The sequence below is a fragment of the Hylaeus anthracinus genome, unplaced genomic scaffold (assembly GCF_026225885.1).
Source record: "Hylaeus anthracinus isolate JK02 unplaced genomic scaffold, UHH_iyHylAnth1.0_haploid 0, whole genome shotgun sequence".
NCBI lineage: Eukaryota > Metazoa > Arthropoda > Insecta > Hymenoptera > Colletidae > Hylaeus > Hylaeus anthracinus.
The window spans coordinates 21,236,840-21,258,554 of NW_026533254.1; the positions used below are offsets into that span (position 1 = coordinate 21,236,840).

At 37.8% G+C, this 21,715-nt stretch overlaps 1 protein-coding gene across 2 annotated transcripts in view; it reads right to left on the bottom strand.

Moving 5' to 3' along the window:
- LOC128886141 (integrin alpha-PS2-like) overlaps positions 1–21,715 on the bottom strand; it is a 111,668-nt gene that overhangs the window by 45,459 nt on the left and 44,494 nt on the right. For both annotated transcript variants that reach the window (XM_054140765.1, XM_054140756.1), the window contains exon 4: positions 3,917–4,088. In XM_054140765.1, coding sequence (XP_053996740.1) covers positions 3,917–4,088 — 172 coding nt within the window. The remainder of the gene's footprint in view (positions 1–3,916; positions 4,089–21,715) is intronic.

Sequence of the window (21,715 nt, forward strand, 5' to 3'; positions counted from 1 at the left end):
ATAGTTAATTTGTATGTATAATGCACTTTATGTATTTCATGAGGATGCAATACAAAATTCAAAAAATCATAGATACAAATACATTATAAATATATTGTTCATGTTCATGTCATAGTTAATTTATAATATAAATATAATATAAATTATAATAAATTATAATATAAATTAACTATGACATGAACAATATATTTATAATTTATTTGTATCTACCATTTTTTTGAATTTTGTATTATATCCTCATGAAATACATAAAGTGCATTGTACATACAAATTAACTATGACATGAACAATATATTTATAATATATTTGTATCTACCATTTTTTTGAATTTTGTATTATATCCTCATGAAATACATAAAGCATAATGTATATATAAATTAACTATGATATGAACAATATTTATATTAACATTGTACTCGATGTATTTCATAAAGATAGGATACAAAATTCAGAAAATCATACATATAAAAATAAATATACACTTCTTAATACCTATAATTCAATTTCTTCTTATATTTTGTACGTCATAATATACCTATACGTGCCGTTATCTTTAGTGAATACTATATCCGTCGTATTTCATTTTATTATTTTATACCCAGTTAGTGCCTAAAATACATACAACTTGAAAAGTATAGAGATCCGTCCAGGTGTTCAAAAATCTGCCAGTATAATTATTGAATGTCCTTTCGCAAGGTTTCCCAGTTAAAACACGCACGCTCATAGCTTTCACGAGCTTCGCAAGCCGCGACGGATCCGAGCGCTAAAAGCGCGCCGGGATTCTCGGGAAAAGCGGCAGCAAACGTTCGCTTCTACAAATTGTTTAATTGCTCGCTCTCGCCGCGGAATTTCTGGACGATGAGCTCACACGTCGTCGTCTCGAAACGTTTCCGCGAGGATGTCGCGGTTTTTTCGATGGATCTCGACGATATCCATCCGACAATGAGCGCCCGAGGGAGACGTGAACCTGTTGCCCTTTAGCAAAAGGACGTGACGGCTTCTGCAACTCGTTCCCCTGTGCGACGAGGAAATTACAGTACAATGACTTTATCTTTAGGGGTTTTTTCCTTGGCCGTAAACAGCCACTGAGGTAAAAACCTGAGCAGTGAAGTACCTTCGAGGTACTCATCTTCAGAAAAACTACCACGCTGCTTATTAAAAAGTTATTATTGCAAAGAAGTTTGTAAAAATTAAGATCGAAATATCCATCAAAATTCAATTACAAGCGAATATTATTGACGTGTTAGGTCTGGGTTAGGCTGCATATTTAAACGCGGTCCGGAACCATGTCGTTATTATTTATTCGACACTTTCACTGTTTTGATACTCCATTACAATTCTACACAAGAAATCCACGAAACATAAAAATAATTTTAAAAATAACTCGCACTCTAGTTTTATTTCAGTATCTTGCAATATTTTTAACAAAGTAAAAATCTTCTTTCGTGAAAACAATCTCCTAATTATCGATACGATTATTTATACGATTATTATTGTGCGATATTTCAAGATAGTAATGGATTCTCCAAAATAAAATTCTCAAGTTCGACGGAAAGAAAATTTCTTTCTACCGATAATAACTTCGTCCCGTGAGTGAAAAAGACATTCTTCGAGTTAGAGAAGATGATTGACCGGAAAGACTTCCGAAACATGCGAACAACGTGGGAGACACGCGATAGCGGGTTCCACAGAAATAACTTCCGAAATCTGCGCTGAAACTCTTCTCCTGGTGATAAACGACAGATAACAGAAAAATGCTGCACATTCCCGAGTATTTTATCTTCGAGCTACGGTCAATATTATCGCGAGGAAGAGTAGTGCATTTTTAGGTGCAGCATTGATACTCAGGCATTCTGTCAAAAGAAGCATTGTAGTCTGGGATTTTTCCAAAATTCCAAAATATTGATTTTTTTGTTGCATTTTCTCAAAGTGTAGATCTTTAAAAATATAACTGCCGAAGGACTTTGTTGAATTCGGAAAATCAACGAAGGAACGTCTAAAGAGATACTGCATTTTAAATTTCTTTAAAGTTTTTACTACAATTTGTTCGTTGGCGATGTGTAAAATTATTTTTTATCACTAAAATTCAATAAAAAAAACTTTGTAAGTTTTATTAAGATTATAATTATTTTAAAAATTTATATTTTTTATTTTTAAAAATTCTATTTTTAAACGACCTGACCCAGGCCGGTTTAAAGGGTTATAAAAGGTTCTCTGACAAAACCCTTTATACAAATTTCTTATAGATTAAAAACAGAACATCCTCAACAAAAATTAAAAATTGACGTTCCACACCATAATGCCACTTTAAATCTTAAAAATGAACTGTTCATTTCTTTCGCCTCCAAACTAGACGAACTGCGGAGTCCCACGGGAGTAAAATTTTCTCCAAGGATGACAAAGATCAACCGTAACATGTGACCGTGTCCTGGAACTGTAGCAACCATAAATACGTTCGGTAACAGGATATTTCCTGTCGTCCACGTAGGTCTGCCGTGGCGTTTTTAATGACAAAAAGCGTATCGTTTTACGGTGATTTACGGAGCAGAATAATCTTAAACGCTTTCTTTGGGTATGCGAGTTATTATACAGAGTGTCATTTTTTTAAGTTTTGTACTTAATGCATGAAAAATTTCTTATAGCTTGGCGAAACATGAATAAATTCGAAATTATCAACCATAATAATTTATTCCGGAAAAGAACGTGATCTAGAACGCTACTCATTTTTGGGGCTTCGAAGTAGACAGAAGCCTTAAAGGATGAAGGATCTAACTCTCAAAGAAACACTTTAAAGAGTAAACGGCCGAGTTCCCCGCTTTCGAGACGTTGTTTACTCACTGTTTATAGCACTCGCGGTGAGTGTTGTCAGGCGCACAAAAATGTTTTCCTGATTTCGTGCTTCTTCCTTTTTTTTTTTCTTTTTTTTGTAAACCAAGCTAATTCGGGAACGAGAGCGAGGCGTTCTCTATAAATTCTGAGAATCCGGTTTCGATTCGAATGCCAACACAACGGATGGGGAACAGTCGTGAAAATTGAAAGCGTTTGTTACTGGCTTTCTGAAACGATTAAGAATATTTATCGTATTCATTCTTTTTCATAGCGATCAAAATCGGTGGTAAATTCTGCCATCATTAGCACACACTTTCAATTTTTATTGTTTTTGATATTCTAATTTATTTATAAATAAAAGACAGAAGATGGGGAGAATATGTTTGTAATGGACAGTCTGAATTGAACTTAAATAAAATAGAAAAAAAATATATGTCTTAGCTTTGAAATGGTAACGGGAAACCCAAAGGAGGCTTTAGAATTTTATTTTTAATAATAAAATGCTCCTGCAATCGTGTGTACTTTTAAGTATTATAAATTATTATTTTTTACGTCACCATGTAGTAAATAGAATATGGTCAGTATTCAATATTTTGCAAAAAAAACTTTACCACATTTTCCGCAGAATATTCTTAATGTTACAGGAAAGTCTTGTTTCAATATTCCTTACCATTTCAACCGAAACAAAAAAATTCTAGCAAATCGTCTATTTTTCAGTCGTTCAAATCGGAGCACCCCCTTTCCACGTTGACTGCCAGACTAATAATCGCGAATATCCCTACGAGGCTAACATTTTGTTTCTATACAGTTACTAATTATATAATCCAACATTTGTGGTAGTTGTTAATTTTGCGACCTCTCTAGAATTTACCAATCCTACCTAAATGAATGTATTTTAACACCTTCTCTTCAGAATTAATTTATTCAATTCCACAATGAAAATCCCTGTCACCCATATGTGGGCGACGTGGCGTCCAACGTGTTAACCCGAGTATCACATTATGTACTCTGATAAAGTCGTCCCAAAGTCCCGTGCCCGCGATGCGCAGGACGCGACAGCAGAGTGGAGAAAGAAGAAGATACTCACTCGTTCGACAGGGTGAATATTCATGCGATTCGTTGAAGTTGTTGCTAACGACCCAACAGGTGCCGACAGGTTCTCTTCGATTTCCGGTCGTCGAATCCTTCTTCCATCGATTCTGCTCTGCGTCGAACTTCGGTTGCGACAGGGAGAACCAAATATACCTGGGGGCGCACGCCTGCGAACATAAAACAGGGGAAAATAAACATTGTGTTTTTACTATTCCACGGTTTTTGGTATATTAAACCATTCGCTGCCAGGAAAATTTGAGGGGAGTAGACACGGCACATGACCTCTCCGATTTACCATAATACCCATAGAAGCGAGATATGTATATGTATTCGCTCTTAGCGAGCGAAAGTGAGATACATATAGTCTCTCTATTACGTTTCGGCTTTTCGCTTTGTGTCTTTGGACCTCTCTCTCTCTCTCCTCCACTGTCTGTCCCCTTCTACGTTCGCGCTCGGAGTCGCGTTTAAACACAATCGACATCTTGGTTGGATGTACATTGTACGTATAACCAAATATTTCAAGTCCGACCAGTTTCGAATTCGTCCAGAGTTTCGAAGCGTCGACGAAGTAGAGAAAGGCAGTTTTATGAAGAAGAGACTGATAAGGAATGTCTTTTAGGTGTCTTCCTCCGATTTTTGGACATGTTTTAAATACTCTGGTACTTTACATTTATGGTAGAGATATATTTGTGCATTTATGGAGACTTTACCGTATCACGATATTTCATTTCACACGCGAGTGGCAACAATTTAATAAATCCCGATGATTACGGTTTGTCACAGTGCCAAGACAACTTAAAGGCGTTGAACTCTACGATCAATCTTAACGAGATTGGCACACGTCGCGAGTCACGAATCTCAGCAACGAGCCACGAATCAACGTTTTCCCCGAATTTCCGCGAATTCTATAATTAATGTAATTCATCTCACGCCCAAGGTCCGCCCTCGCGGAGCACGCCCCGTGACCAGATTGCACGTAGCGAGATTCGAGGAAATAATTTCTTAGACGCCGTTCTACTCGGTGAGACGCAAAGCGCGTTGTTGCATACATATATTTACGCGGCCTCTTATTAGGGTCATCAGCTGCTGGCGTGTGCTCCCTAGTCAAGTGCGAATGATTGACGTAACACGCTGATTTTATTACGCGTGTGAGAGAACCTTGTCCCGAGAAACAAACGGTTCCAACGACGCCCCTATCGCCAAAAATACGCGTCGTTCGGGCGATTACGAACAACCCGCAAAAAAGAGATGATGACGCACCATTGTTACATTTTGGCGCCGAAACGAAACGTGAGATAATCCTAACGTCGCGAGGGAAACAACGATATATCGCACGGATCGTGAGAGAAAAATAGCGTACACCGCGTTGCGAAAATAACTGTATCTTTAACTCAGTTTACAGCTAGAATCTAGAATTTTACTTTACCGTTGGTTGATGAAAAAATCAATTTCTTTTTATTTTTTTTTTTATTATTTACTCCTTTCTGGATGTTAGAAATGACAAACAAAACTTTTTGGAACAACATTTTCACGTAACTTGCGGCTGCTGTCAAAACGTAAATGACCTCATTGGAGCATACCGTAGAAGACGCTGGTTTCAGGTCTCCGTGCTCTCGACCAGCCTGTGGGGCATTTAATTTGAACGTTGCAATGAATCAAACACGAAAGGGACAACGCAGGCTTAATGCAGATTGCGGCTATATATGCAGATTCAGGAGAGAACAAACGCACGGGTAAACTCACGGACGCGGTCTGGTAACATTTTAATCGGTTTCCAAGGCTAGCCCCGTGTAAACGAGCCCTAACGAGCAGGACGCTGATTCTGCATGCACGAGGATCCGTGTGCTGCGCTTGAGCTTCGCCGGTGCACGCAACATTGCATTATTAATTGCGAGCCAATTAAGGCGCGTTACAACGTTACATCGTTTTACCCACGCGAATCGGATGCTGCGCGGAGCGTTAATCGAAAACTGAACGAGGGAAGCGCACCGTTGTCGTTGATTAACGCGTCTCGAGCGAAAACTTGATTCGATATCGAGAACGGTAAGCGTTCTCCGTCTTTGGGCGCTCGAACAATTATTATGCCTCTACCTGGTGAGCGCAATGAGCCTGGATTGCTTTCGACTCGTTGGAGTTTGTTATCGGTTCTGAAGATTATTAACGCTGGCGACGTCGGGTTATAGACCAATTATCGGGATGAATGTTACCTAGGTCTGTAATTATCGAACAGGTAAAAGCATGATAGATCAAAATAATAGCTGATATACACTAATGGCCATTAATTGATTGATTTAAGAGGAATTCATTCAACCCATTTAATTGAATTTTATGTAAATGTCTTTTAACATTGAAGATATAAACAAATCGGCAACTAAATGGCTTTGAATTAATTCTGCTTACATCAATCGTCAATTAAATGACTTTGAATTAATTCTGCTTAAAGTAATCGTCAATTGAATATCTTTAATTAAATTCGCGCATATCAATCGTCACTTAAACGACTTTCGATTAACTCTGTTTGATCCAATTTTAATTAAATAATTTGTAATTACATTGTTCGTAATTAATTGTCAATTAAAGACGGAAATTAATTAAAAGCGTAATTAGTTACTCGCAACCCTTGTCCTAACTCTATTTGTTTTCATTCAGTGTACCTTTTATTTATCACCGAAAATCCTTATCCAGATAAGAATTTTGCCGATCCCAGTCTGGAAAGATTTTAAATCGTAAATCAAATCGTCAATTCGAGTCGATGTTTATTTCAGAACTCTCCCGCTTCGAAAGTTCGTACGCGACATTCGTGGTGTCGATCCTTCAATGATTGAGATAAACTGGCGCAATGGATAAATTGCAGTTACACACCGCCACACACCCTCTTCTTTTCGTGGTCCTCGTTCCTGCGCTCTTCTCTGTGCGTCGATCGACAACAGGAAGAAACATCAGACGGTCGTTACGTTCAATTAAGTCGCCGAGTCTTTCTTCGAACGTTTTCCCGCGCCGAGAGATCGATTTCCCTCGACGATCGCATCTTGCGTAAAGTCGATGATATTTTCGTTTTGTCGGTACAGTTAACTGGTTCCATCATACGCGAGGTCGATAGAAATGCTAGCATTAGTAACGTCTGGACTGCAGATGTTTACGAGCAAATTTACAGAACTTTTAGATTTGCAATTTCGCGCCTTTATTTAACGTTATCTTCTGATTTTTTGATATTTTAACTATCAGTTAAGTCAGTTACTATCAGTAAAAGTTTGTAAGCCTTATGAGAAACTAGGAGGTCGTTAAGAAAATTAGAATGTTAAGAATTGCCTTGTGACTTTGGTAATTTTCAAATATTTTAAGATAGCTGTAGGAGCGCCGTCAGATATTTTGATGTGGGAATAATTGGAAAAGATTGCAGGTATGAACCTACAAGAACCTTATAAAAAACCTTAAAACCTTATTAAAATAAAATTCCATTCCACAGCTCGTACTATTTTAAGTATCATAATTTCCGCCAAAGAAGAACGCAATTTTGACCTAAGCTCCTTCCACTTAAAATCAACGACACGAAATGTCCTCCATAGCGTTTCTATTGGCTATGCTCTTCTCGCTGCCCATACATGGTACAAACCGCGAAAAGTGAATTTCTGTGGCCCGAAACCGGTCGTGTTCCACCGTGTTCGAAACGTCGAAAAATCGAGAAGAAATCGATCTCGAAGCACCGGTCGTATCGGGCCCGATACGAATCGAAAAAACTTGAATCATTCACGCGCGTTGAAAGGCCCGCGAAGCGTTCGACTGAAGACATTAAAGGAACCGTGCCATTAGCTGAGCGTAAGTTCTTTTCGAGTGGTTCTTTTAATGAAGAGTGAACGCAGATACTGTTGCCGCAATCACGCCTAAAGAATATACGGTCGAATTGTTATTATTCCCTTTTCTTTCGCGGGCCTTTTTCGCTCCTCTTCCCTCCTCGCAATTAAAGGCGCGTTGCCTTTCGTTCCCCGAACGATTTGCTTCCTTACCGTCGAAGAAAACGCGTCGGGAACGTGTCATTATCGGCCTTTAACGTCTTCCGGGCTCTTTGACGAGCAAATTGCGTTCGTTTCGTACCGAAAGTGGACGTATTTCTGCCATTAAAGTAACGAAAAACCGACGAACCACGAGCGAACAATGGATTCGGTATAGGCTGGTCTCGTTTGGAGATACATAATTAGAATGGTGCGCGATTATTCGGTGCTACCTGCTTATCTGCAATTATACTGTTACGTTTCCGATAAAGAAAATGTTTTAACTCGGTCATTTGAACAGAACACGCATGGCTTCGATCATAAATCCCTGTAGTAGAAACGGCGCTTTTAGCCACTTTATCCATCGAAGTAGAAGAATTCCGGGAATCCTTCAAGTGTATTTATCACTATATATCACATTCCCTATTACGAGTTGGGAATTATATAAAATCACCGGTGATTACGTATAATCCCTAGTGTATCACATTAACCGTAATATATATAATGCCTATCTTGCATGCAATTTTAACTGAATAATTTATTACTGGTGCCATTTATTGTCATTCGTTCCTCTTTGAACGAGTACCATGTTGACCCAGGCTTTTCTAAACAACTCAATATAATACATTATATATTACTATAAAAGTTATAATTATAATACATTACATATAATGATTTATATATCATTTTTTTATTCTGTTTTATTTTGGACCATGCATCTGGCTAACAAAAGAACAATATTCTAACCTTCTTATTAGCTCATTATAAATATACCGAAACGTGAACGCATGCTCCAATCGCAATTTCAGCAAAAACAATTTTTCCAAAATGCGTTTCATGCCGCGAACCGGTATAAACAACTTTTACAACAGCGTCGAGGTCGTTCGTATCGCGATCGTTACACTTCATTTCCCCTCGACGAAAAAAGGAACGTCGTTCGTACGCCTCCCTTTGATATTTTCAGCTTTCTGTGCCGCACGATCATCATCCGCGCGTCGATCAGCTGTCGATTCTTTAATACGTATCACGATCAAGATGCATCTGTGCCTCGCGTCGAGATACAAGATCGATTTACTTAAAGCGGCTCGGTCACGATCGATCCGCGAGCAGCTGTAAACCGTGATAATCCTGACTTCCCTCTTCATTTACTCTTCTCTTGGCGTTTCGCCTTCCTCCTCGACCACTCGGGCTCAACGAGGCGCATTCAAAGGGTTCACTAAGGAGTGCTTTATTTGGAACGTCCGATGACCAAACTCATTCTTGTATTTCTTTGCGGGCTGTCCGGTGCTATTATGCGTTTCGATTCGAGAATATTTTTATCCCCGTACCCCTGCACCGTTCTGGCAGCTGTTTCGTCGGTCCATTCGCTCTCTCGTTTGTCTTCGATACCTAAAAAGTGACCGATCTCCCTCCGCTAACACATTAAGGTCCGGTTGTTTCTAAATAGACTCGCTCTGGAACCTTAGAATTATTTAAAGAATTTAAAACTGCTCAAAGAGCTTGACAATTTTCTGGATAGGGGAGGCAGCGAAATGATATTTTCATTTTTATTTTTACTTTTACTTTTATTTCTACTTTTACCTTTATTTTTATTTTATATATCTGTATACACAGGGTGCTCGATAACTGGTGTGTATCAGCGAAAAGGGTGGTGATTCTACATGAACAAATAAGTTGAAAATGTAGAACAACAATTTTTTACGCGAAGCTTTGTTCTCGAGAAAATCGACTTTGAATTTTCCCCAGGTACGGGTGTATTTGATCATGGCTGCGGATCTTTATGCATTTATAGAAAATTTCGGTGTGCAGAAAAACTACAAAATGCAAACAATATGCAAGAATATAAAAAAGATTGAAAGTAAAGTTCATGTTATAATATTTGCAGAATAAAATAAATTCCTATTTAGGTTCAATTTTCGTAGTCACGTTCGCGAAGATTTTATTTTTCTTTTTATCTAAGAACCTAGACGTTGACGCGAACCTCAACAAAATAATTCAAATAAAAAAAAAGAGACTGATTTGATGTGGAGCGGCCCGTAAACGTAGTAAACATACGACATCGAAATGCAATCTCCCCATAAAGGAATCCGTATTTCCCATTGCGCTGGAACCGAGCTTTTACCGCGACCGAGTTCTCAGTCGGTTACAATGGAAACGCATTAAGTATTGCGGGGGATATTGCGAGCGATAAAATAGTGGCATATTGTTTTAATTTACGGTGCCGTTTCGCCGTGAAAGATACGGTCCCTACCATTATGGCGCCGGTTGTCAGCGCACTTCTTTGAACCTCGGGGAATTTCCCGCGCGCACACGTGCGTTACACGTTTCGAACAATAAAGGTCAAACGCAGAAAGAGTTTACGGTAGGCGGCGGACCAGGTTCGTTTGCCTGCTGTCGATCCTTTGCTCGTAAAGTTCGGCGGAATCGTAAAGGCAACCCGGGCCACGCTGCGGGGACATCGAGTTTTCCTTTGGAAAGCCCGTGATTTATTTTAGAGCGTAACTAGGAACTATTTTCGGGGTTCCGGTGGATCCAGGAAAACGTTTAATGGTTACTCGAACGTTCACTTGAATGTAAAGTGTTTTGCGAAAGGGGACGAGGGGTTTTGTGAAGGATGATGTCGTTGGCACTGGAATTGTTGAAATAGAGAGCAACTAAACAAACGTATAGACGAATTAAACAGCTCTTTTAGATTGTCCTATAAGTATAGGATGTAACTACTATTCAAATTGGAATGAAATTTAATTCATTTTAATATAACGTCCACTGCATACAAATCTCAATAATTAATTTGATCGACGAGAAGAATGCTATGTAATTTTGATCGTAACTTCTCCCATAAATTTCATGAGCTTCACGAGATATGAAAAGAAGACATACTTAAATATATAGGAATATAAATAAACCAACTAAACGTTAACTACCAAAAAACTGATCAAGAGGCATGTGTCGTCCTATCTTAGGTCTATCATCTTATCTATCTCTATCTATCTTCCTTGAATCCAGAATCTACAGTTCTAGGAGCGCCTAATCAAAATTTCTCTTCGGAGTTACTTTCTCCATTACGTATCATTTTACAAAATATTGCAATCGTATTTCTCCTGCAACGAGATAAGAATTAATATCTCGTGAAACGTAAAGCAATAGAGGCTTATCTAAGTGGCAACCTAACTGTCAGGAGGGAATTTTATTTCATCTTTTATCATTTACCATGCAGTGCCCATCGTAAGAGAGAGAATTAATGATACGGTAGACAAAAATAAATTACAATTCACCTAAAACATTTTGTATTTAAGAAACATTTTGATTTCTATCTGGGACTAGAAAAGGCCTTCTAAGTTTTCAATTTTTATCTCTGAAACTAAACGTCCTATGAGTAAACTGTAAATATAAAAAAGTTTCGTTTCATCATTCGCTATAAGTTGATATTTTTTTTAAATTCACACATCTACACCTCTTAGAATTTCCAGCAAAAATCTTCCGGCGGTTAAAGGGTTAAATAAGAAGTTCGTTTAGTTGCTCTCTATTTCAACAATTATATTATTATATTATATTATGTTACGTAATGTATTGTATTATACCAAAAACAAGTTAGACGTTCAAATTTTACATTTATGCAGATTTATAAATTTATAGTAACATTCACGCATACAGGGTGGGGCATTTTGAACAGGTTACCTGAATAACTCGCTTATTTTTGAAGATAGGAGAAAATGCATTAGACTCTTACGTACGTTATATTTGTATTTTAAAAACGTCGAAAGGATAGTATGAAATACCGATCTACCATAGAGAACACACATAATTCGATGCAGGGAAAACCCTCCAGCGTACCGTGTATCTTCCATGTGTGATATCCCACAGGAAGCAAGAATAACTCCCAAGGAGAAATCTGAACCTGGGAAATCCGATAATAAAATGGCCCTGGAAAAAAAGTAACGACTTGGAAAATGCGTGACGCCCCAATTGGCACTTCGTAAAAAGTTAGGCCTGTGCGAATAAGTGTCATATAATCTCTCTATTCGAAATCATTGTTAAAATATACAAGGTGAAACATTTAAAACAGGCCACCGGAATAATTCGTTTAATATATAATACGTATATAATATACGTATATTAAAAATATAGTCTCCTTGTTTTTTATATAATACATTAACCAACAACAACCTGAAGCTCCTCTTTCAGAACCCTTTATTTCAACAGGGATTTTTATAATATTGAAATATATAATGCAGTCTATTTAATAACAGATGATATTTAAGTCATCATTTTGCTATTTTCGTAATTACACAAAAAATATAAACTCCTACAGTTCGCAATTTTTACCTCCCCTTAAGAAAACTATGTTTACAAAGAAATTTCTAATTTCAGAATTGTGAAAGATACAAACTCTTTCTTTGTTTTAGTTTAAACGATAACAAAGAATCTCTCTGGATAAATTTCTCCTGAATCACACGAATGAGTGTTTCACTATAAAATTAATACAAATATTTTTCTTGAAAAAGTTTGTAGCGCGTTAAAAATTTACGAGAGAAGCTTGGAAACAGCCAGCGACAGTAAGTCATCCTGTTTTGACAATGGCCGATAAATTTTTAGAGAAAAAGCGGATAGTCGAGGCGTCCGTTCACGAAGGAACGACCAGCCCAGTATAAGTTATTCTTGCGCGTGAATGAGGTCATCTCGGGTCGACTGCACCCAGGCCTAACCAACGAGGATAGATCGGCCATATTTTAAGGGAGCAGATATGGAATGGCTTCCGTGGAATCGTCGTTGGTTTTCGAGAAACTCGGGTTCCCCAAGCTTGAGCGACATTGACAAATCAATGATACATTGTTTCATTTCATAATTGTTTGAAATAATTGCTTCAAGTAATTGTCAAATTATTCTTAAAAATTATACGAGGTGAAATTAATACATGAAGATTTTTAATTTAAAAGCGATGAAGATGAAATAAAAAAGAATTCCACGTTTGTTATCCAAGCTTGATAAGAAATAAATGTATTGACATTTTTTCAAGATAAATATGTATGTATGTATGTATATATGTAAATATGTTCATAAATATGTAGACACTTACTACCTTCAATGAATAATTAATTTACACCGTAAATTATTACTATATATGTTTTGTTGTTCGAAGAAAGAATTTTGGACAAAAGCAAATTGCTGCAAAAATTTCTTCAAATAAAGTCAGTTTTTGTTGCATACTATTTCAGGGTATATTTAGAAGCGATTCTTATTAAATTTCAAGTATTAAATAACGAAATAATTCATTACTTGAAAGACTTATCATTTCAAATGAATCGATATCATTTTTATTTTGAAATAACGGTATTGAAAATAACGTAACGAAATAAATTGTTTCAAATAGTTATCTTTTATTTTCATATCAATTAAAATATACCCAGACCTGTCTGCAGGCGACCTGCACTCTGGCTTCCGCGTTTCTTATTCGCGTTAATCCGCTCAACCCCTAAGTTTCTCTCCGCATCATGCTCGGCGACCGGTTTTGACCGAGGATTACGCGTTAAATTGCGCGTTACGAGGGAGTACGACAAATCGGATTAACATCTGACGAACGGTTCGAAGCAGTTCGTTTGAAGCAGTGATTTGCCATGAAATTGGCGCGCCACGGCCACGTCGCGTTCGCTTCTCGGGTAAATACCTGCGCTATATGTGACGTGAACCGTTTTTATGGCGCCATGAACTTATTAAACTGGAAAAATGTTATTGCCGAATGAGCGAATAATCCCTCTTTTCGAGGGAATTTCTTAAGCCTCGGTCGCATGGCGTTTAAATAGGGCTCAGCTGAATAGAAAGCTTGCGAAGTATAAAAATAAGGCGTCGCTTTACAATCTTTATTACAGGCTCGTTAGGGTATAGTGTTTGGTCATAAGTGTGTGGTCATTTTCAAATGTTAAGGATAAAAGGAAATTATACAGTACGTAAAAATGCGAGGACAGCTTCTAAATATAGTGGGTGTTCGGTAAGTGGTGTATAAGCGAGAAGAGGGTGATTTTAAAAGAACAACGGCCGAACAATCGAATTTTAAAAAAATATCAGCTTATAGGGAATGACAAGACGAAACTTTTTTACATTTACAGTTTAATTATACGACGTTTAGTTTCAGAGATAAAAATTGAAAACTTAAAAGACCTTTTTCCTGAGATCTCGTAGTGGTCTGATCCAGTTGCAGTTGTCTTAAAGAAAAAAGAAACAATGGTTGAACAATCGAATTAAAAAAAAATATCACCTTATAGAGAATGACAAAATGAAACTTTTTTATATGTAGAGTTTATTCATACGACGTTTAGTTTCAAAGATAAAAATTGAAAAGTTATGAAGACCTTTTTTCTGAAATTCAATTTTTGTAACAAACTTCTAACTTTTCAATTTTTATTTTCGAAACTAACCATCCTATGGATAAACGGTAAATATAACAATGTTTCGTCTCATCATCCCCTATATGTTGATATTTTTTTAAACTTGATTCATGCCCTTCCCAGACAAATGGTTAATCGTGGAACAGAAAAGTTAGAATGCGTTTGGGGGACACAAGGTGGTTCGAATTAAATAAATAAATTGATTAATAAATTAAACACTACAATTACGTAACACATGTTCTCATCGTGAACCCTGAATTTCAAACAATAATTTTCAAGACCCTACCAAAGATATCAATTTAATTCCAGAACAAACAACAAAAACCCACACGCGAGTGAAATATCCCCTCTGAATTTGTCCCAGGTGTGTCCACCGTCCATATTTTTCACCTGGGCTTCATCCCCTTCGCCCGCTCGCCAGGAGCCCCTTTCTCGTCCACGACAGGATAACGGATCGACGCGACGGACGGATATTTACGTCACCAGAGACGGAGGTGGTCGCACGGAAGACACCGTTTCGGTTCAGTTTCGTGGTTGACTCACCTCCTGCGCACCTTCTGAGTCACTGCCTTATTTATACATGGCGCGACGCTCTAACGGGTAAGTACGTACCCGTACACGCGCGAAATCGCCGCAGAGGAAATCTCGGAGCCGAATGAAAGCGAGGATTTGTCAGGGGGGACAAAGAACGTGGTACCCGGCGACGAGTCCCCGTAGTTTACCGAATGCGTACCGATGTTGCGCGGCTGGTCGCGGATACAACTGCGATATTTCAGATTTCCGAGGAGAAAGGTGTGAGTTATCGCGCCCCCTTCCGTTCTCGTGTACGGTTTGATGGCTAAAGAGCGGGTTAAATTACGAGGACCGATGTAAACGCCGTTCGCGACAAAGTGCCTCTTGAACGAGGTGCCGTTTTGCTTTTAAACTGGCCGAGATGATATTTGTTGCCTTGCTACCAGACCTGGGCATACTTTAATCGAAACAAAAATAAAGAATAACTATTCGATGGAATTTATTTCGGATAATTATTTTCAGGATAGTTATTGGGAGATAAAAATGAGATCAATTCATTTGAAATAATAGCTGTTTCAAGTACCAAGGAAATAATCCTCAAAATAATATGCAACAAAAAGTAGTTATTTTAAGAAATTTTTACAGTTATTTTGAAATATTCTTTGTTCGGAAAGTTCATTTTTAAGAGAATTTTGTCTGAATTTATCTACTGTTACAAGCGAGAGTTACTGTTCCACTTATGCTAAGGGTGGAGGAGAGGTGTTATATTTGAGAAAACGTGACTCATAATCAGATAATCAATTAACATAGATCAATCCGCTAGTTTTAGCTTGAAAAGATGTTAATACATTTATTTCTTCTCAAGTTTGGATAACAAACGTGAAATTTAAATAAAACGTCGTCATGTATTACTTGCTATTTCACTTTGTATCATTTTTAAGAACAATTTGACAATTATTTGAAGCAGTTATTTCCAATAATCGTGAAATACAGTAACATATTAATTGAAATGCAATTTCAAATAATGTTCTTCAAAAGTGATCACAGCTATGAAAATAGTTCCAGTTTATGGTGTTCCTGTATGTTATCCTGAACCAAAAGAATCTTTCTAAACTTTTAAATTCAAAATTGTAATATACAAAATCTTTATATTTAGAAATGCCATAGATGACCAAATAGTCGAAAACGTCCTATAGACAAAATAAAAAGATCTTATCCGCGCATCCAACGTTCCACCTTCCTTGCTCCTCGCGAGATCCTGCTCGGAAGGAGGAGCTGGAGCAGGAGGATAATCCAACGGGCAGACAATACGCATTCCAGTCCTGTGTTTTGTCGACGGGACAAATTGCAACGTCCGTTAAACGATCGCTTTTTGCTCGCGGCGGCCTTTCGTGCCCTCAAGACCGTTCGCATGGAGCTGCTACTTGTGGCCGATTCTAATTACGATTGGGTAGTAACCGTGACGGAATCGGAACCTGCGGAACAGCAAGACGCTATCGTGTCGCTCGTAATTTCGCGATGGCACCAATAAGGAATCGTGATCTAATTCTGAGTCGAAAACGAGCTCTACTTTTTCATCGACCCTTTGCACAGTCATTTTTTTCCTTATCGCGGTCTCTTGATCCTTCGAATCGACAAGTATTTGTAGGAGACTATTGTTATTATTCAAGCATTAATAAGAATTGTTGTTGAATGTAGAATGGTTGTTAAAATAGTTTATTAATTAATTGATTTTACTCGGCTAAACAGTTAGAATTTTAATTACTGCACTATTCGACCAATAGTAATTTTCCTTGATTGTTGTTCATTTACAGGCGGAACTTGTAAGTGCTAACAATTTTTCGATGGTACTGTATTAATTTAAACGCTTCGAGACTTATTGTGACTTTCAAGTTCATTTCCATGAAGTTCGTTTTTTAATTGTTGGGTGGCATCACAAACTTTTTTGTGTATTTTTATGTAGTGCTTAATGAGCTACTTTATATTATTCACCCATATGTATTACAACTTCTGTTAAAACTTCTGTAACTCTGTTTATCCCGAAACCTCCACCAAAGAAATTCCACGATTAAAAGGAAACTAGCGACCTCGAGGAATCGAGATACGCAACCTCGACGGAGAACCAAAGGGAAAAGAAAGGGGTAAAAAAGAAATCTGCACCCCGTAGCCGGGAGACAGGATGATCAACCGCTTCTCGCAATATCTCTCGCACGGCCACGGGAATTTCTCAAACATTGTCCCGTCGATTCCTTCTGACAATGGTATTTCCATTCCGGCGGCCGACAAACGTTCGATCTACCGTGGCCCCGTCGATCCCCCGGAGCCTGGTCTGGGCCCTCCGAGAGGGAATCCTTCCCCCGTGTCCCCAAAAAGGGCGATTCGCCTCGTGGAAGGGCCGGGACGACGAATACGGGAAAGGTCGCGGCCGAACGGAGAGCGAAACGCGAATTTCGTACAAGACTCTGCTCTCAGGATGGGTCGTCGAGGTCGGGGATGACGTCCCCCGGGCCCGATAGCGCGCGCTTTAACTTCGAACCGACGCGTCTCCGCCGGCAACGATTCCCGACGGGGATTCACGACGCGCCGCGGCTTTATCGCGACGACTCGATCGTATTTTATCGTCCTCGATTGTTCCCTACGTCCAGACGTCCGTGTCCGTTCCCCAGGGTTTTTGTCTGCTCCGGGATTTCTTTCTTCGCTGAATTTCTTCCGCCGTCTCTCGGTCTTCGGGTGCTGGGTGGGGGGAAATAATTTGCCCTAATTTGGGGGGAGAAGGCGGGGGATGAGAAGAAGAGTATGTAAAAATGTCTTCTTCGATACAGACGTTTATGAAATGATATTATTTATGAAATAATATTAGTTGAAATATTATTGCAAGTGGCATGTTGCGAAAGAAATTTTGTAAATGTTCGAACAATGATTTTCTTTTGTGACAACATTAGTCGAAATACTATTTCAAGTGGCATGTTGTGAAAGAAATTTTGTGAATGTTCGTTTTGTTTAAGATAAATGAATGATAATGAATTACGACGAACAACTGTAAAATGATACTAATAACAATTTCAGTTACACGTTACTCATCAAAATTATTGCTGTAAACAACGTATTATCCTGTAATTTGTTGAATATATTTGTAAATAGTTAAATTATACCTGTAGGAGACCTGGAAAGGTGGACAAGATTTGTGATGAAATTATTTATCAATGGTTAAGAACGTTTTAAAGTGGATATATATTGAAACTATATGTATAATATATAAACTATATATTAAAACAAATCCTTCCAGTCATTACAATTTTCTTTGAATTTATGTTTATTACATCGAGAAAATTTAATGAATTCTTTACGTGTGCAACTAGGTCTGGCCACGCCCTGTATATAAAAATAAAATCAATGAATATATGTACATCCCAATATAGGATAATCCAGAACAATACAACGGAATGCAACATGCTACATCACAGAACAACATAAATACATCACGATACAGAATAATACATTATAACACAGCACAATAACGCAATGGAATCCACGCGACTCTGAACGATACCCTTCATATTTTTTGAAAGCCATTACCAAGAGGTATAGAAATTCAAAGACCGAAAGACATCTGCATGTGCAACAATGCATCTATAAAGCATGGTAACTGCGTGACAAAAAAGTACCGCTGGGATACGTGTCGATATGCATAATGTAGGTTCCATTGTGGCTCCTAAAATGCATTCGACGTTGATCGCAGCGAAAGGGGCCTCGGTCCCATCCACCACGTGCCCGGTCGCGCACGTTTCGTAATTGTAGAACGCGAGTGTGGTCCGGATATCAATCTAGTGCGAAGATCTCTGCCCTTTCTGGTGGGCTAGGGGCCTTTTTTCCTGTCCCGGGATGCGGGGCCGGCCTCTATGATGTACTGCCGCCCTTATCTTCGCGTGCGTTGCACTCTGTCCCGCGTGCGTGCACGCACGGCCAAGTCTCTATTCCGTGCGCATGTGTGCATGCGGATCACGCGCGTTTGCGGTGTGCTGGACGGGATGATTGAACGAACGGAAGGAAGGAAAAGGAGCCCGCCGACGGCCATTTTTCGGCCGCGGTTCTCCCCTGGCGGCTTTCGCGGAGTTTGTTTAGCGGTTTATAATTGGATCCAGAACCGCCGCTAGTTGATTTGCGGTTGTTTGGCAGGGATTTGGAGCAAGCCATGAAGGGCAACGTTAGGGCAACGTTAGGGCAATGTCGATTATATTTTGAATAAATTGGTTAATCCTTTGTAAATTTCATTGTAAAGGAATTCAACTGCAATTGAAGGGTAATTGCAACTGCGATGAGATTCAACTGCTGTTGAAGTAATAAAATTTAGTTGGAATTAATCGTCCACTGCGGTAGAAATAAATTGCAATTAATGTCCAATTATGGTAGAATTCAAATGTAAGTATCATTTATTCTTGGTAGAATTAAATTGTAATCAGGCTTCATTGATGGTAGAATTGAATTGCAATCGACCTTCAGTTATAGTAGAAATCAATGGCAATTACCTTCAATTACGGTACAATTCAATTTGAATTAACCTTCAATTATAGTAGAATTCAATTTCAATAAACCTTCAGTGCAGAAAAATTCAATTCCAACTAACCTCTAATTGCAGTAAATTTCAATGGTAATTAGCCTTCAATTACAGTAAAATTCGATTGCAATTAATCTTCAATTGCAGTAGAATTCAATGGTAATTACCCTTTAATTGCAGTAAAATTCCATGGTAATTACACTTCAATTGCAGTAGAATTCAACGGTAATTACGCTTCCGTTACAGTAGAATTCAATTCCATTTAATCTTCAATTGTATTAGAATTGAATTGCAATTAACTTTCAACTACAGTAAAATTAAATTACAATTTACCCTCAATGTGAAATGGAATTTAATAGTCATACAATTGTTCATGTATTTGTTGAGCCACTATTATTTATATATGAACCTCTTAGTTTTTAGTCTTTTTTATCTATTTGTTACAAAATAGCACAACTACCTTTCATTCGTTTAAATTAACAAACATTTCATAATTTCTAAATTGTACTACATAGTTTATAACGAATACATAATGCGTAATGCGTACATGATGCGTCAAATCATTGATAATTTCTAACACAATGAAATGAGTCCCAGAAATCGAACTATGCAAATGTCATCCCCGCCTCAAGCAGTATCACACTTCGTTCTACACTTCTTCAAGACTAAATCCTGGCGATGAGAAATCGGTAATGCTCAGTGGTCATCGTGCGCAATGTCGGTCTATGAATAAGAGGTAGCTCTTCTATTCGCGAGACGTATTAGCGACGATTATCGTTACCATGCTCGCGTAATTTTCACATAACGAAACGTCGTCGCGACATTCTCATCCTTCTGGTCGCGGCATTATTCCGGAATTATCTACTTACTCCAGAATGCGAGTGCACGTTCCGTGGTAAATGCCCCGTCGCTTTTTCCACGGTGGCTCTTCCTCGCTTTCTCCAGGTTGTCGCGAGCAGCCGTGAAACGCGAATTAAAGATACGCAATTACTCGTGCCGCAAGTAAGAGAAGCTATTTCCACGGTAGCAAAGCGTGTTGGGAAATTTTTGGAGTTACCCGCTAACGATTTCACGCTCCTTGATTCGCATGGCGCGTTGGCTAACCACCATTTTCTTCAGTGGCGCGATGCGAGCGTTAAAATCACCTGACTAGCGTTATTAGTTATTTGCACAACTCGTCGTTTGGCGTGAGAAACTTTACACACGACGGTTAAAAAAAAAGAAGAAAAAAACAAGATAAAAGTTGATGATTTTTGTTGGTCTTCTATAGAAGAAAGAGTCTACAAAAAATTATATAGGATAGATATGATGTATGTAGTTATAATAATTATATTATACTAATATAATATAATATAATATAATATATATTATTATATTATATATAATATATATATATATAATATATAATATTCTTATTCTTATAATATAATATTCTTCTTATTCTATATATTCTATATTATATATAATATATAATATTCTTTAGTTATCAGTAGATTGCAGATGTTTGTGCAAATTCATATTTTCAGAGATAGAGAAAAAGAACTGAAAGGTAAATTAAACATTGTTTTATGTTCTAGATTGTATAACATGTATATTATTATTGATATTTTTGTACTTAAGCACATTCCCATAGATTTTTGCATATCTCAATTTGCCATAAATCCATGAACATTCGCAATCTAGTCATCAATTTACACTTTGTTCGTGTTAAATAACGTTTCAATTTTACTTTAATAATTATTAAAGAAAGTAAATGGGAACGATGAAGGTAAAATCGTAAAATTGAAGTTAATTAACGAGGATGTTTTGAATTCAGGGGGTTGCTCTTCGCTTTTCGGCGCGGATCAAACTTGCAGGTGGACGTCACTAATACGTGACGAGAATAACTTCTTTCGACTGTATCGTTTTAGCGCCGTAGACGACGCGTCGAAGCATTTGGAAAGATTATATATGAACCTCACGTATCCACCTCCGGTCGTAAAAGGAGACACGACGGAGCTTCTACTCAGTCACACTATTAATTAACAAAAACTTGAATCGCTATATAAATACCATTCTCCAAATTCCGATCATGGCAACTGTATACTGACTCTCGAATAGTTCGTGATTCCTCTTATTTTCATTATTATTATAAGAAATAAACGTCATTGCGTTAAAATCCTTGCGTTAATTTGTGATACAACTTGATTTTTTCTTAATTGAATTCATATTTCAGATATCTTTGAATTTTATTAAATACATTTTCCATTTACATACAAACGTATGCCTGACCATTTAAGAATCATTTGTTTATTATTTAATTACGATCCAATAATCGTGACCCTGTGGATTTTTATTATAGTATTCGAAAATTT